Below are 18,611 nucleotides of genomic sequence, written 5' to 3'. Positions count from 1 at the left end.
GACTGGGTGCCTCGCTGTCCGATAAACAGTGATTGGGTGCAACAGTGCATGTGAACGAGGTAACCATGAACCTACATTTGCATTACATGCAATTTAACAACTTGCACGAAGCCTACCTGACACTGCAGCACATACATAGGATATTCCCAGGGACTCCACTGGAGTGCCTGCTCTGTCACACACAACTCGTTGCCTTTTACCATAAGGTGTGGGCTTATGTTTCAGCTTCTCGCTCTGTGAGTAAGCAGAAGGCAGGGTATGCCTGGTTGGGGCGGATGGGAGGGTATGCCTGGTTGTGGGCTGGCAGGTGGGTGAGCCAGGGAGGAGTGGCTGGCCCACTGTTGTGGGCCCTGACTGTTTGGTCGGCTCTCTGGGACCGACCAAACCAGTCATGCTCACTCTACATTTTCTCTATGTAGGCTGCATACAGCCTACATGGAGAAAATGGCCTCCCTACAGGTACCCGGCTGAGCACTGTCCTACCAATCACAAAACTGCCATCGCAGCATTGTGATTGGCTTAGGGTAGGGGAGGGAGGATGCATGCTTCCTGTTCCAGCAAACGGGACCCGGCCAGGAACCAAGGCGGCGCGGGACCCTTTAAGGTGCGTTTAAAAAAACATATGTTAACCACGCCCATGCGAACCCATTGTGATACTCCTCCATCCCACCACCCACGAATCATGAGCGCCGCGACTGGGGACATGTATATCCTGAAACTAGGGTGAAAGGCAATGAGAGGCTGCCCTGAGAGGGTAAAAGTTTGCACAATTGTTGGTAACTTGTGATATTATTGCTGTTCTATGATCCTTCACATTATGACACTGTTGAGGTGCTTTGGGCAGCCCGTAGACCATCTCCTACTGGCGTGCTGTGCCCCTGCCTGATTCTTTTGAGTAACTGCTATAAATTTGTTATTAGTGCCCGTGATAGTTGACTGATGCCAGTTGGGGAGAAGCGTGATTACCCGGTGATATGTTGCGCACGATCTGAGCGAACTCCATCATTGTGGATGGTGGAGGACCTCAGCTCACTCCATGAGTTGTTTGCTGTGTTATACTGTAAACTCCATTAAAGAGATTTAAACAAAAAAAATCATGCATGTATGAGAAACACAGAAACGCGCTTGAGAATATTTCCTGTAAAAACTTCCTATTAAAAGAAATTTACTTCAGAAAATGTCATTGATTCTAAATTTTCTCTTTGTGTAGTTTGAAACTTTGCACATTTCATGAATATTAAAAAGATCACAAAGTTTTGAAATTATAAAACATAGGAGTCATACAGTCAAAAGCTGTGCATCTCCACACAGGAAGCAAACTCATGAGAAATGGGGTGGCTGCATGATGGAAATATGGTTCATGGTAGTGGGATTTCTATGTGTATTGTAACACGATAAACTGGCTAAAATAGAGTTTCAGAGGCCATGAGATGGTAATAACAAACAGGGGTAGCATAAGGGAAAACAGTAGGAAAGGTAGAGTATTATTGCCAGGTCGCAAAAAATGCAACACAAGGACGGAGATTTACTATTTCTACACGTAGCGCACTGCAGCAGCCGCAAATGCTGCGCTGCACTACTTGAAAAGAAGAGAGGAGGAGAGCGCCCATTTTACTAAAATAAGGCACTCTCCTCCCCTCTCACTAGCGCCTGTGCTGAAATCATCTGCCGTGCGCTAAAAGACACCTTTGCGCCATGGTGCAATGGTGTCTCGGTGAGTCCAGGATAGGTTTTGTAGTGGAAGGAACTCTTCCAGTACAAAATACTATGCACAGACTCACTTTAACAATGTTCCCACTTTGTATGCGTGTTGTAATGTACAGCACATATGCAAAGTTGGAAAAGGAAGGAGAAATTAAAGAATTTCTCCTTCCTTGCGCATACTTGAAAAGGGCACAGTTTTCTCATGCTAAACCCAATCGACTTTATTTAGTAAATTGAGGGGCATATTACCAAGGGCCTTATCGCCGCTTTAGCGGGAATTTTTCCTGCTAAAGCGGCGATAATTTTATCGCCCTATTACCTAGCTGTCGCTAACACCAGTTAGCAACAGCTAATAGGCGATAGCGTGCATTTAGGGGCCCTCTATGCATGTCAGCGATAATTATCCCTAATGACATGCAAAGTGGGCGTGCCAAGATGTTAGCGACTAGAAACAGTCGCTAATATCGCCATCACCTATTACCAACTTTTGGAAATAATCGTGCTATGCGCGATTATCTCCAAAAGCTAGCGCCTGTCCAGAGCAGTTCTTAGCCATGTTATCCAATGGAAGGTGGATAACATGGCTAAGAGCATTGTCACGATAATGCATGAATATCGCTGATTTTACAGTGATATTCATGGATTTCCCACGGTTTTTACCACTTTTGAGATAAACCTTGATAATATCAAGGTATCTCAGCGGTAAAAATCGTGCGCGATATTTTAATACCCGTTAACCAAGCTTAGTGATAATTATCGCTATAGCTTGGTAAGATGCCCCTGAGTTCAGCATGAGAAACCTTGGGGCATATTACCAAGCTATAGCAATAATTATCGCTAAGCTTGGTGAGCGGGTAATAAAGTATCGCCGCGCTCCGACGATTTTTACCGCTGAGATACCTTGAAATTATCAAGGTTTATCTCAAAAGTGGTAAAAATCGAGGGAAATGCATGAATATCGCTGTAAAATCAGCGATATTCATGCATTATCGTGACAATGCTCTTAGCCATGTTATCCACCTTCCATTGGATAACATGGCTAAGAACTGCTCTGGACAGGCGTTAGCTTTTGGAGATAATCGCGCTTAGCGTGATTATTTCCAAAAGTTGGTAATAGGTGATAGCGATGTTAGCGACTGTTTCCAGTCGCTAGCATCTTGGCACGCCCACTTTGCATGTCATTAGCGATAATTATCGCTGACATGCATAGTGGGCCCCTAAATGCCCGCTATCGCCTATTAGCTGTCGCTAACTGGTGTTAACGACAGCTAGGTATTAGGGCGATAAAATTATCGCCACTTTAGCAGGAATAATTACCGCTAAAGCGCCGATAAGGCCCTTGGTAATATGCCCCCTTGGGTGGCTGCATGGGAACCCCAATGCTTAACCCTTGGTACGCCCCCATGGAGCAAAGTAGTGCAGAGCAGCACTATGTGCTGCTTCACATTAGTTTACAGTTATTTCCATTTAAAAACAAGTTTAGTGCTGGAAAATGAATTGGAAAAAAAGATTTTTGGCTGATTTGCGTCACTTTTGTGATGCAAAGACAGCGCAAAATCTTAGTAAGTCTCCCCCAAGGTGTGAGGTAAGCCAGGCGTAATAGAGGAGACACAATATTTGGAGGGTAGGGAAAATACCTTAAAAAACTAAAACTAAAGAGATATAAGGAAAATATAAATGGGCTGACCAGACAATAATACTGGTGAACAACAAGCCTGGGGCCGTGTTTCACCGAGAATGGCTTTTAGCAGGTTGGACTCACCAGCTTGGTGAATGCCATTCAAGGGGAATAAATTGTGAAAAACTGTTGATTAAAAGGGGTCATGATAATTAGTTTCATGTAGCATGTTTTTCTCCAAAATCACATACAACGAAGTTGTAGTGTAGTTTAGTTGGGTTAATGTCTTAAGAATTGTCTATCTGTTTGTATTTTCGTGTAATGTGTGAGTGCCACTAGTGTTTTGTTTTGTGTAGTGAATTATTGCCACCAGACTACCTTTCATTGTATATTACACTGGAAATAGTAGCCAAATCGTATTTCAGCCAGACCTAAATCTACACCATCTAGAACCCTAGGCAAATGCTTTCTTTCTGTCTTTCTCTCTATGGTTCTCTTGCAGCCATTTGTGCATGCTTTTCTAATACACCCTCCTTGGTTTATGTGCGTTAACAAAGGAGGGTGAGGATAATAAAAAGTTTAATGACCAAGAAACTCTTTCAAAAGAGAACTTAGCAATGCCTACTTCTTCCGTGCCCTTCGTCTGGAGACATTTGTTTGGCCTTTCATTATCTTAGCAAGATCTAACATCAAAAAATGTTCAATCTTTATTGGCTAGGATAAACAACCCATTGCCAGCCAGTACATAGTACCATGCAGTTAATATTTACCTGAAAACCAACAAGAATTGTGAACCCTAATGTGTTTACTCTTGCTGTAATTAGGAGAGCAAATAACATTACAATAATTTGGCACCTTGTTTGAAGGAATTTAACCACAGCTCATGTCCATTCATTAACCAATCAGGTTTGGGAAGTCTATAAATTCCTCTGCTTTAAGCCCCTCTTGTTCTGCCGTTCCGTAATAAAGTACCACACTACCAACCCTTCACACAACTATGCCACATTTACTCAGGCCCTATGCTCCAACCACAAATAATGGAATTCAGAAAGAAGTACCTGTAACTCTTGTCTCAAAGCTTCTTGGCTTTCATTCCCTTGTACTGCGTCTCGGTAGAGTTTCCATCCCAACAAATAATAGAGGTACATAATCTGAAAAGACAGCATACACGGCAAGCACTATGATTAGTAATGTCATCATATTATTGGGTGAGTGTTAAATTGTCAGTAGGTGTGTTTGGGCGCAAAGGCCAATGGGAAAAGGCTCAGAAGCAGACATGGAGACCTCTTTGTTACCATCACAACACATCATTTCTAATCCTTCTGCACATTTTATCTTAAACCTCCATTTGCACCATGTCAGTTATATCTGGACACTATGTTTATGTCTGTTGGCCACATTTAGAGGTGGGTGTAAAAGATGAATTCACAGTAAATTGGCGGTAGTTGTGCTCAAGCTTGTGGTTCCAGGAGCGGACCGTGCAGGTAAGAGCGGTGAGGCCGGGTTGGGGGGTGGGGGGGGGGGATATTCGACAGATGACCAAGAGGGAAAATTAATTAAATAATGATTTTTTCTTTGTCTTCATCTATCGAAACTCCCCCCACCCCCCTTCGCCCCACCACTCTTACCTTCACGGGGCACGGCTGTGTGGTTCTTCCGCTTCATTTGGCTTTCTGACAGCTGAGTTTTTCTGCCTACAGAAAATCCTTGCGCATCACCAACCTGCAACAAGGCTTCCATCATAAAAGTGTCATAAGGCCTGCCTTAGTTAGGGAAGACCTTCTAATACTGATTTATCTTGTTTGCAACAACATGACAGACATAGTGGACAAATACAGGAAAAACAATATTCCTCAGACACACAGAACTAATTCCCAGAGTGTTCGGGCTTTTGCTACTTTGCTTCACAGGAAAAAACTTACCTTGATTGATAGTAACACATTTGCCTAACCTTAAATCAGCCCCCTTTGCCTAACATTTTGATTTGCAACGAATTGCAATGTTTTTATCATCTGGATTTAGTTAATATATCAGTGGAATCAAAGAATATTATATTTTTATTTTGGTTTGAAGAGAACACCCGTCATAATAGCGATGCCAATAAATAATAAGTCCAAGTCATTGAAATGATTTGTGGCAGGAGTTAAGGCCATAAGTACAGATACTCAATCTATGACAAAATCAGTTGATGGAATCTTCCATGGAGTTCAGAAGAGTCATAATATGACCAGCTACATTATTTGACAGATATGAAGTGTGCTCTTAGTTTTATACAACAATATCGAACTCAAAAATATTGTGAAGCAACAATATCTGTATCACAATATCAATAATCGCTATATCAACAAGCAAATTGAATACAGCGAAGTATACATTTACTATTGCCTTGAAATATAGTTGTAGTCAATATTGTGGAAGGGCTAACGTTGCGGGTTGATAATTCAACTACAATATTGTGGGATCTTCCTCTCACCCCACTAAGTCCACTCCCCATATACAATATATGCGTGGATGGATTTTAAGTTCAGTTTACCTGTGACCACCTCTTCTTGTGCCGAATACGATCCTTGTCCTTCAAGTGCACATATAAAAAGTTGCCATTGGGGAGAGTGTATTGGAGCTGCCCCCCATAAGGTGTTACTGTAAGCCTGGTCCGTAGAGAGCTTGCATCTGTATCCCAATTGCTTGAAAACTGAGTTTCCTTATCATATGTAAACACCCTGAAGATCACAAAATCAAAAGAAAGGTCAAATGAAAATAGCCCGTTTTCACAGTCAATCCCAATACATTGATCAAGAAAGATGTCCACACAGAATTTAAAGTAGAGGCTTAGCTGTAAAAACTAAAGCTACATTTGTTAAAAACACCAAGCAAAAGTTCTTCAAGAAAGTGAACTAGAGGTTGTAGCCAGATTTCATCAAGGCGTTTTTTTGTATTTAAGTGTAGAATAGAGAGAGAGACTACATAAGAGAGGCACATTAAGAGGGGTTTATGTCACATCCTGCTTGTGCTTGGTTGCTAGGCCATTGCTACTGAAACAATATTCTGTTTGTCCTATCTCCATACATGGTATAGTCATAATTTAGGGTCCTAACACACTATTGCCTTACAGATGCAATTTTTCTTTTCTCCAGAGTCTGTTGTGGACCGCATGATAATTTTCCACTGCAGCTGATTTACTAATCTGTCAGCACACAGAAAACGAGAGTTTGGTAGGATTTGCAGAAATTGTACTTCATACATAATAATGAGCAGCATTCTCACTGCAGTTCTTAGGGAATGGCTGCATGTGAAGTGATGAAAAGCCATGGAGCAGCACAATTTAGGCTCCACCCTTACACGTCACAGAAATGCAATTATAAACTCGCATTTTTCATTATATTCACTGAGTGCCTTGACTTCATTAACATGTGTGAAACATACTAGAATGTATTCATTGTAGGGATTAGAGATTTATACACGTGTGCTCTAATGTTCAGTTTAATCATGTGCATATGTTCTTTCTTCAAGTTACTACACTTACGCTTCAAGCAATATTTGCATATGTAAATATGTGCTCTTTTGCTCATATTTTATATTTATGCTTCAAGTTACACATTTGTTTGCATGTATAACCATGCATTCGCAGTGCATATTAAATGCTCAGTTAAATTAGCTTTACTATAGGTCTCTATTGAAATGGAATTTGCTTTTCCAGCATGTTCTTTTTTTCTTTGACGGTATATTATTATGATTTTTGTTAGTTATAGAAAGGTTTATTGTTTGTATTAAACTGATGATAGAGAGGCCTGGAGGGAAGGACCTAGTAAATGTGGAGAATTAATGGTCAAAAGAGGCCATCCGTTTATCATGTTTTCGAGTTGCATTTCCCATCCTAATCACCAGTCATAGCTTACACCGCAGCCCAGGCACAAGTTACTACACCTTTCATTCTGCTACAGCAGTTTATGACTGGTGCTAAGCCCAGGAACAAAACATGGACTGCAGCTGAAGAGACATAGTTGAAGTTGAAGTTGATAACAAAGTTTATTTAGACAATAGTCTATAAACTATACATAGACAATGGATTACACATAGTGATAAAAGATCTTTGAAGAGACATAGATGCACAGCAAAGAGTGTCTACTGGCTTCAGCATCAATGATAAAGTTGAGAGCATTGCCCCAGAATCAAGGGAGCAGCCTGGGAGAGGCAAAAAGAGTACCATACATTTGATGATGGCGTCCGATATTTACAGCCGCTAGAAACATCATATTTAGGGTATGTAGTGATAAACAAAAAAAATTATTATAGTAAATAATGCCAAATGGAGAATGGAAGAGGGAATAAGGACAGTAGGGAGGAGGATAAAAGGCTAACCAGTCCTGCTTCATTCATCGCAGACGAGCCAGACAATCAGCTGCAACTAAGCCAGTCCTGTTTTGCTGTTCTCTTCCACAGAGATCACTGGTCCTGCCTGACCCCTCCTTTTTTACTCATCTCCTTTTCTATAGAGTTTGATAGTCGTTTCCAGACCAGTTCTGCTTCATTCTTTCCTTCCACAGAGTTTAAATGCCTGCTCAGGCCAATCCTTCGGCACTCATCTCCTCTTGTAAACAGTTTACCAGTAATGCTCAGGCAAACCTGACTTTAATTTGCTTAAGTGTGCACTTGTTACATTATGCACAGAGCAGAGCTTGGAGCACTCTAAAGAATTATCTTTCAGAACCACTAGCAAATTAGCTAATCTCTTTTATTCAAATATTTTGTTTCTGGCATTTCCACAAAGAATATGTCCCTCAATTGCCTAGAGGTCATTGGGAGGGCGCTAGTGGGTGCACGGCAAGATGGCTTCACCGTAGTGCAGTTCCACCGGCTGTCCTCATAATCCTATAATTATCCTGCTCCCGGATTGACATCCACACTCACAAACGGGTGGCAATCCCTCCCTAACTGCATGGAATCTCCTTTGCAGGGCTGGATGGCTGGCTGGACCCCTGATCGACACGCTGTGCAGACATTGCTGGATTGGCTGTGAAGTGTTATGGCGGCCGCGTGACTGGCGTTCGCGGGAGCGGCGTTGCCTTACGCTACTTGGTTGGCCCCCGGAGGGGCTGTGAGGTGGACTAAATCCTCATACCTGTTCACTCTGCTGCCCTCAATGGAAGCCTGCCTTTGGGGGTAATGCGGCAGGCCGGAGAATGGGAGACCGGATTGCCTGCTGACCTGGGATCGGGCCGGAGGTGAAGTGCCCTATTGCATTCGCCGGCTGCCTGGAGAGGATCGCAGAGCCCTGCCTGTGTTTTTGATTCCCCTGGTGCAAGATACTGAGATGTGCCTGGTAACGGGTGAGTGCCGGAGGTAAGGCGAGGACCACTGCACGTTTGGCTGCAGAGGCTGGGAAGAGGACTCGGCCTGGGGCGCAAAGAAAACTAGCACCAGTCTCTGCAGGTGAGCTGCGGGGAGTCCCTAATCTGATCGCTTGCACCAGCAGGTCAACGCGGGCTGGGTCTGCTACTTGGCCGACTGTGCTGTCTTTTGAATTTTTGCCCAATTTTCCCGTGCTCCTTAGTCCTGGTGTGTGGGGCCATTTAATCCCATTTGCGGCAGCCTACTCTCCGTTATTTTATCCTCTCTGTGTAACTGACATTAGTGCACAGACCCCTTTTAGATACAGCGCTGCTGCCACCGTTTTGCTATATGCTATGTTCATTAATGCTGTCCTCCTAGTGCTTTATATGCTGATAACTACAAACTGTTGTGTGCCCAGTTTCTCAGGGGCTGGATTTACACAGTATTTATATACACACTACCTGGCTAGTGTACATCTGCAGTATTGAGCGGACTGAATTTAGAGCCATCATCCTGCTAACTTCACTTAACCACACCAACTTTGGAAAATAGGGGACCCCCCCTGCTGTGGGGGATAGGATGTACTAACTGTGCACACTGCTTCAAAGGACTATTTGCTAATTACTCTTCCACCCCCTTCTCTCAAGAGCCAACTGCTTGTGCGGGGTGCAGTGCCATGTGTTATAAACCGGACATATTGAGGGGGCTGTATTGATCCACCACGCCTTGTGTCACCTGTCCCCCTTTCGCCATGGGTAAAACTGATAAATCCCAGCCGCGCCTCACTTTTGACTTGCGCAAACCAGGCAAATCTCAGCAAAATGCCACCTCTGACACCGAGCAGGACGCGTCGGCTAAAGCACCAAGGGCAGTGGAGAAGGCGCTGTTCACCATTCAAGCCAGTCTTCAGTCCATAGATGGGAAGATAGAGGCTCTAAGCACTCACATGGACCATATGTCAGCCAAATTGGAGAAACAAGCCACCAGGATAGGCGAAGCGGAGCAGCGCATATCTAACACAAAGGATGGGTTGCAACACGCCACCACTAAAGCATCAGACATGGAAAAGATTTTGGCAGTCATACAGGCCAAAAATGAAGATCTTGAAGCCCGATCCTGAGGCAATAATTTACGTATAATGGGGATGATCAAGTCCACAAATGTTGGTAGACTGGAGGAGTATGTGGAAACCATGCTTCGCGATATAAGTGGTGCTGAAAATTTCTCGGACGTCTTCATTGTGGAAAGGGCGCACTGGTTGCTATCGGTCCACCCTCCTCTGGGGGACCCGACAGGCCGATCATTGCGTGCCTTCTGAATTTTAGAGATCACAAGACGGTACTCTGTATCTCGAGGCTGAAAGGCTCCATCCAGTACCAGGGTAACACAATTACATTTTATCTGGATTTTTCTGCAGCAGTCCAAGCTGCAAGGAAGGAATTCTTGCCTGTGAAAAAGTTTCTGCTTGCAGAGAATGTACAATATGCAATGCTATATACAGCTCATCTTCGAATTGGGACAGATGACAAAGCCAGAATCTTTGCAAACCCTAAACAAGCCATGGATTTTGCTAAATCCCTCAAGCGCAAAAAACAGGCACTTCCTGATGCATTGGACGATGAGGGCTAATAGACGGCCGCTACAGCTCTGCATCAATATCTCTGAACTGTTATGTTATCTTTACGATGCTGCAAGTAATACTCATGTTGCTGTGCTTTATGAGGTGATGCGCTGCCTCTGGCGCACCTATCTTCATGCTTTGCACTCTTGGGCCTATGTTATGGCTGCTTGATTTGGTGCAACTGTATCCTTCTCTATATATGTAATTTGCTTTTGCACATGCCGGTGAAGAAATGTTTGGCATATATTTTTGATTGTTGCACTGGTAAAACTATGGGCTCTACAAATTTTTTTTATGGGAGCGCATGATTGTTATGACAGCCACCTCCCAAGCCATCAGGGAGTTCATTGCGCTGCATTGTTCCCTCCAATGGGTCTGCCCCGTACCTCTTTTCGATCTTGTTTCATTTTGTTATGGTATGTATTTTGTTTAAGCATGGACAGAATTTGCGAATTCGCAAAACGCGAATTCACGCAAATTCGTAATCACGATTCACAAAAAAACGCCACATTCCGCAAGCTTGCGAATTTATGTCTTTTTTTGCAAAATTCGCAAGATTTTTTTACCAGTTCAGGAACGAGAACTTGCGCATGCGGTCTCAACGATCGTGAACATGTTGTTTCCTCTTAACCAGCCTGCTCGAGATGCCTTTTTCCTGTTTCAGGTTGCAATGACGTGTTCTCGTTCGCAATTTCCTGTTTCAGGTCGCAATGACGTGTTCGCGATCGTGGCGTTGCTCGGCCAGCTACCAAAATCTCGTAGCGCACGCAAACAGGGAGGAAAACTCATCAGCGAACGCAGAATCATGGTAAGTCAATGCCGTGCGCACAAGATTGTATTTTTGAAGCGCGAACAAGAAAAAAAAATCCACCAACTTGCGAATTGCGGATTTTTGGGCAATTTTGCGCGATTCACGGATCGTGAAATTGCCAAAAATTGGCAAATTCCGCGAGAGGAACAAATTTTCCACACATACCTAATTTTGTTTGTGGGATGGCTTTGACAATTAGGGTCTGCTGAAGTGGGAGGAGTTTGGGGGATTTTTATTTTCTGATATCGGGTTTGTTCATGTGGTTGTACCGTTCATCTGGCTATGGCCCTCAGGCTCGGCATTGTATATGCATCGTAGGTTACGCACTCTGCCACTGATTATTGTCCCCCACTGCACTAACGGGTGATAAGTATACTTGTATGATGTGAAATGTCTATGGGCTACATTCTCCTAAAAAAATCTGACTGGTTTTTGCCTCTTTGGACTAACAATGGGTTATGATTGCTCTCCTACAGGAGACGCATCTGACCAAGTTATCGGAGGCAAGGAACGCTCTCAAATGGGCTGGGTTTAAATTGGCATCATCATACTCTTCCTATGCCAGAGGGGTCCTGATTTTTCTTCACTGGGGTCTACTTTTTATGCCAATCAAAACATACACAGACGACGGAGGTCGATGTAACCTTGGTTCATGGAAAGCTAGGGGTCTCCCTTATTACCATTATTAATGTGTATGTTCCCATTGCAGTCGAACCTGAAGTATTTGCACACATTTATGGTGTGTTGAGAGAGTGGCATCAGGCTGCTTTCATGTTGGGGGGAACCTTAATACATACTTAGATCCCAATATGGATACATCTAGTCTATAAGCATGGGCGAATTTTGCGAATCTGGCGTTCGCGAATTTGCATATTTGCGAACTCGCAATCCACAAAATCCGCGAATTCTCGCGAATTTGCAGATTTTTTTTTGTGTTCGCAAGGGTTTCTGCCAGTTCGCGAGGGTTTTGTACCAGTTCGCAATTGCGAACTTACTTGTCGGCTCCCAACGGTCGCGACTATGTTGTTTCTACGTCTGGTTCATCATCACAGGTTCCCAGCCCCCTGTTTCACCACTGCCACCCTCTGTTTCACCCATGCCACCTTCTGGTACATCAATGCCACCCTCTGGTTCATCACTGTAGATTATAGGGGGGAAAAGCAAGCACACCTGCCCTGCTTCAACTGACATGAATTAATTTGGGGTTGATTTATTAATGTGTCACTGTTTTAAAATTCCAGTCTGGCACCTGCTTCCTTATCTGTAATTTGCTTTCTGTTGCAGTGCAATTTTTTTTTCAGGACCTTTGTGGCCTACTTGTAGCTATTCTATGAGCCTGCTGTGAGGGTCAGAGCAGGGTCATAGAATTGTTGCAACTAGCAACTGAACTCTGGAGGGGCCCCAGTCAGGAAGCACTACAGGGAATGGTTACTAATGATGAGTTTGAACTTTTGCACCTGCTGAGTGCTTTCAGTTTTGCAAAACTCGTTTTTCTGCAGAACAGCAACTGTAATGCCCCAAACAAACATAGGCAACTGAACTCTGGAGGGGCCCCTCAGGAAGTACTACAGGGAATGGTTACTAATGATGAGTGAACTTTTGCACCTGCTGAGTGCTTTCAGTTTTGCAAAACTCGTTTTTCTGCAGAACAGCAACTGTAATGCCCCAAACAAACTTACTTGTGAAAGTTGATTTCTAATCCAAAAGTGATCCAAAGAAAGTCAAAAGGCCTCAAATCCAAAAAAGTGCAGGCAAATGTCAACCTGAGGAGTTATTCTGATAAAAATCATCATTTTCAGAAGGTCTATGCTGCTTGCTAGTGGATTTCTTGTGCAGAATTGCAAATTTTGTAATTTCGCGAGTGCAAGATTGTTGCTGCCTGCCGCACCTACATGTTCGCAATTGCGAACTCTCGCGATGCGTCGCCAAACTCCCGCGGGATCCCGCAGCAAGATCCAAAATGGTGCAGCACTCGCAAAATATAGAGTAAAACAACTTGGCAAACGCTGAATGACGGTAAGTGAACGCCGCACGCCGCAATATTGTATCACCAAGAAAAAAAATCTGCGGCGTGCGAATTTGCGGATTTTCTGTAAATTTGCGAGAGTTCGCGGATTGCGAATTTACCGAAAATCCGCAAAATCCGCGAGCGGAACGGATTTTCCGCCCATGCTTACTAGTCTACTAGAAATACGTACACCTAAAGTGGCCCAAAGTATCAAAAAAGCTATGTTGGAATTCAGGCTCTTTGACGCTTGGCGACTTCCTAATTGCTCTGCTAGAGAGGGCACACATGCTATGCTGGCGCACCACAGCTGGTCCCGACTGAATTACTGGCTCTTAAACAAGGGGGCGAACGAGTGGGTCACTGAAATTTCCGCTCTCCCGCGTACATTATCGAATTATAATCCAATGCAACTTGTTCTCACGATACCAGCCAACACCCATCACCCTTATACATGGTGTTTCTGCTCTGAGGCCCTCCTACCGGTCCCAGGATGCTTGTTTCCGGTCCAGGGAGGACCTGGCTTGGCAGTTCGGTCTAGGCTGTTCCCATGAGGCACAGGGTCAAGACTGATTTGCATAGGGCAGGGTCCAAACTGGAGAGGCGGAGTGGGCAAAAGAACGATGGATTTAACCAAGATCTCTTAACTGGGGGAGAATGTCTGAATCATTCAGCATTCTATCCATCATTTGTTACAGTTACACTTTTCGCCCTAAGTGGGATGGGTATGCCCAGATGTGGGTTCCTTGCTCACTGTGCCACTGGATTCAAGTTAGCCTGGCTGATGAAGGGTGACATACCCTGAAACCAGTCCCAGGATGCTTGTTTCCGGTCAAGAGAGGATCTGACTTGGCAGTTCGGTCTGGACTGTTCCAATGGGGCACAGGGTCAAGACTGATTTGCATATGGCTGGGTCCAAACTGGGGTGGCGTAGTGGGCAAAAGGACAAAGGATTTAACTCAGATCTCTTGACCGGGGGAGAATTTCTGAATCATTCAGCATTCCGTCCATCATTTGTTGCAGTTACACTTTTCGCCCTAAGTGGGAGGGGTATGCCCATACGTGGGTCTCTTGCTCCCTGTGCCACTGGATTCAAGCTAGCCTGGCTGATGGAGGGTGACATACCCTGTAACCGGTCCCAGGATGCTTGTTTCCAGTCCAGGGAGGACCTGGCTTGGCTGTTTGGTCTGGACTGTTCCCATGAGGCACAGGATCAAGACTGATTTGCATATGGCTGAGTCCAAGCTGGGGTGGTGGCGTATTACGCAAAAGAACAATGGATTTAACCCATATCCCTTGACTGGGGAAGATTGTCTGAATCATTCAGCATTCCGTCCATCATTTATTGCATTTACACTTTTCGCCCTAAGTGGGATGGGTATGCCCAGATGTGGGTCCCTTGCTCACTGTGCCACTGGATTCAAGCTAGCCTGGCTAATGAAGGGTGACATACCCTGAAACCGGTCCCAGGATGCTTGTTTGCGGACCAGGGAGGACCTGGCTTGGCAGTTCGACCTGGAATCTTCCCATGAGGCACAGGGTCAAAACTGATTTGCATATGGCTGGGTCCAAACTGGGGTGGTGTAGTGGGTAAAAGGACAATGGATTTTACACAGATCTCTTGACTGGGGGAGAATGTCTGTACCATTCAGCATTTCGTCCATCATTTGTTGCAGTTGCCCTCCTAGACCTTAAGATAAACGTAGGCTCTGTGAAGAGTGCTGCCACGCTTTGGGAAGCATTTACGGTGACTATCAGGGGGTCTGCAGTGGCACCACAGCGGGTATTTTAAAAGACCTAAGGGGGCAGCTTGCAAAGACGGAGGCAGAGCTAGCACAATTGGAGTGGGATTATACAGCCAAACCATGTGAAGCTACATTCTCGAGCTGGTTTTAGAATATGATCAGATGGCAGAAACTGAAGTACAATATCTTTCCCACAGACACGTGGCTAGGGCATATGGGGAGGGGGGGAGGACAGGCTAAAATGTAGCTGCTAAGCTAAAATTTCTGGCCAAACATCATCATATTACTAGAATAGTGGACGCACAGGGCAGAGAACACTATACACCACTGGACATAATGGACCAATTTCATACTTGCTATGCCACCATGTAAGAATAAAGTGGGAGAGCACCCGACTCGGATCTAGTGGAGTACTTGTCAGAGATAGCCTGTGCTTGGCTGGTGGACGGTCCCCGCGACTATCTCGTCAACCAATTGAAGAGTCTGACATTAAGGCGGCGATCCGTGCCTTACCCAATAAAAAGGCACTGGGGCCGGACGGCTTCAGAGCCAAATTCTATAAAGAGTTTGCCAACCTAATTGTGCCCCACTTGTGGGAAATGTATGCAGAGGCACATGACTCTGGTGTTCTGCTGCTGTCCCTACGGCAAGCACTCATCATTACCTTACTAAAAAAGGACAAATCTCCGTCCCTTTTTGACTCCTACAGACCATTGTTATTTATCAATTTAGACGCCAAAATTCTAGCGACTAGGCTCCAGCCTCTAATGTCCTGTCTGGCCCTACCAGACCAACACGGTTTTATCCAAGAGAGGGCCACGTCTTGTAATTTAAGATCTATTTTTGAGATGTTCCATGTATTAGATACGGGCCTTCCTGCAGCAGCTGTAATGTTGGATGCTGCAAAAGCATTTGATTCTATAGAGTGGAGATACATGTTCCAAATCCTGCAACTTATGGGGTTCCCTCCGGCTGGGTGCACTTATTATATTGCGACCCCACAGCCCGGGTGCTGGTAGGAGGCTTGACCTCAGAGGCATTTCAGATCCAAAGGGGCACCCTATCGCTGCTCTTGTTCTTCAATTTCCTGCCCTGTCAGTATATCTCTCGATGACGATGATATTGTGCTGTTTGTCAGAGAGCCACAACGTTACTGAGCGCAGTTGCAGAGGGATACATTAGATTCGGTTTGTTCTCAGGTCTAGTTATTAACTGAGATGAATCTGCAATAATACCTCTAACACCTATAACAACTCCCCCCTGTTATAGACTACCCTCTGTTGTGGACTACGGATCCTGTTAAATACCTGGGCATATGGGTGAATCGGGACCCTGAGGTCGTCATAAAAGAAAACTATGGCAGAGCGTGTATCTCTTTAGAACAAAAAATTGATAGATGGATCACATTGCCACTGTCTTTGGCCGATTGCAATGCGGTTATAAAGACGGCCATTTTGCCACGTTTATTATATTTTTTTCTCAACATTCCTATTAGGGTTGACACAGCATTTTAATAGTACTGTACGTTCATCTTTGCCTAGATTAGCCGGGGGATGGGGGGGGGGGGGTAGACAGGCCAGAGTGGGTTAGGCTACGCTCACATTTGATTATGCCAAAGGTAGATTTAGAGAGCCAGAACCTTACATCTATAATCTATGTGCCCAGGCGCAGTATGCACACTATTGGTTCAAACTGCTCTCTTACACTCCTCATGTTGCGGTGGAGGATGGTGATGCACACCCAACTCCACTATCCGGCATTATAACTCACACACGGCGCAGCTCCCAGAAACTAGAGATTAACACGCTAGACACCACCATTGCTGCCTGGCAATCTATTGGTAGACTTGCCACTAAGCTCCCTATTTATGCTCCAGCACTGCCCCATGCGCATCATGTATCGCATCATGTATCGCAGCTCTCGACTGTCAGGCGGTCATGTTACATATCCAGCAATGGATGAACCTTAATCAGCTCAAGCTGAACCCAGGGAAGACTGAGCTAATTCTCCCTGGCAGTAGCTCCACTCACTGGGGCCCACAGTTTTGGCCTACAGAGCTGGGCTCCCCGCCCATCCCGGCTAAATCGGCAAAGAGCCTGGGGGTTATCATAGACTCAGAGCTCTCCCTCAAGCCTCAGGTTGGTGCAGTCGTATCCTCGTGTATGTTTCAGCTTCGGAGAATCAGGAAAGTTTCCCACCTACTCTCGCCTGAAGCCCTGATACAAGTGCCCTTGTGCTCTCCCGCCTGGATTTTTCCAACTCCTTGTATCATGGCCTACCGAAATACCTGCTACATAGGCTGCAAGTCGTGCAGAATCAGGCGGCCCGACTAGCCTTTAAGACCCCTTTAAGACCCCGAAGTGGCAGTCTGCAAAACCTCTACTCTGTAAACTCCACTGGTTGCCGGTCGAACAGAGAGCTGCATTTAAGATCTGCTGCCTGACCTACAAAGCTGTGACTGGTATGTCCCCCGTCTTTCTGAAGTCCCTAGTGACTCCTTACCGCCCGGCACGCAACCTTCGGTCCTCCCACCGTCAACTTCTGACCGCAGTCCCAATCAAACTCAAAAAATATTGTGGTTGCAGATTTGCTCATCTGGCTCCCAAACTCTGGAACCAGTTGCCGTTATCTTTCAAATCCTCCATGTCTCTGCTGGAATTCAGAAAACTTCTTAAAACCAATCTTTTTACACAGTCTGGCTAGCTCCCCCTCTCTACATCTCTCAGTACCACCCAGCGCCAGGAAACCTATGGTGTCAGAGCGCTATACAAGTCTTAAGATAAGATAAGATAAGCTCGCTATCAGTGACTCAGGAGAAGGGCCTGATACGTGCACTCAGAGAAGCAGGAATTGACACAATGCAAGACTTGTCTCCCAATGGGAATTTTATCACCCCTGAGGGGCTTCAGTATATAACCATTCCCTTACCACTGTTTCAATTTACTATACATAGGCGGCTCGAGCAGGCAATTGAAACACATTACACTACATACCCAATCGAACTGCGTGTATTGCAATCTTTACAATTGTTTCTGGTCACACCTACATGACGCAAGTTAATTACCAAGTTGTACAGAGCAGTGCGAGATGAGAAAAACAACGTTACGGACACAAGCCTCACACGCTGGAACGATTAATTAACGCCACCACTATTGCCCTCAGAGTGGCAACACATATGCAACCTCACCAGCACTTTTATACCTAATTGTAATTTGCGAATCATACATTTCAAATATATTCATCGGGTGTATCATACACCCCTTAAGCTGTACAAATGTGGCCTATGCGACTCCAGCAAATGTTATAGATGTGGCCAACCAGAAGCTGACTTTTGGCATCTAGCATGGGAATGTAGTCTGGTGCTTAAGTTCTGGGAAGAGTTGGTAACCCAATTGAGGATGTCTGGGGCGGATCACTGACATAATATCGAAGGATAAAAAATCGACCTACAAAAATATCGGAGAAAGAATATCGATGTCAAGAATATCGGTATTCTCTCTACAACATGGTAAGTACAAAAATATCGAGAAAAAAATGTCGATGTCAAAAATTTAGTTATTAAAAATATCATTTTTTTTGTAAAAAAAAATGTAAAATAAACTGGATAATACCTATAAATAAAATAAAGAGTTAAAAATATTTTTTAATGTTTAAAATTAATAAGTAATATATATATAATGTAATAAAATATGAATTAAACATATACAAATAATATATAATATGTATACTTAATAATCAGTTTAAATAATTATTTTAATAACTTATAAATTATTTAA

General features: G+C 44.4%; 1 protein-coding gene across 1 annotated transcript in view; it reads right to left on the bottom strand.

The window, feature by feature from the left end:
• LOC147708559 (chitin synthase chs-2-like) overlaps positions 1 to 18,611 on the bottom strand; it is a 389,460-nt gene that overhangs the window by 241,243 nt on the left and 129,606 nt on the right. The window contains 2 exon segments of the mRNA XM_086927238.1: positions 4,381 to 4,473; positions 5,856 to 6,042. Coding sequence (XP_086783364.1) covers positions 4,381 to 4,473; positions 5,856 to 6,042 — 280 coding nt within the window.

The sequence above is a fragment of the Lissotriton vulgaris genome, chromosome 6, assembly GCF_964263255.1.
Source record: "Lissotriton vulgaris chromosome 6, aLisVul1.2, whole genome shotgun sequence".
In the NCBI taxonomy this organism is placed as follows: Eukaryota; Metazoa; Chordata; class Amphibia; order Caudata; family Salamandridae; genus Lissotriton; species Lissotriton vulgaris.
The sequence above is the reverse complement of the archived record's forward strand: the minus strand, read 5'-3'. Positions and strand labels throughout refer to the sequence as shown.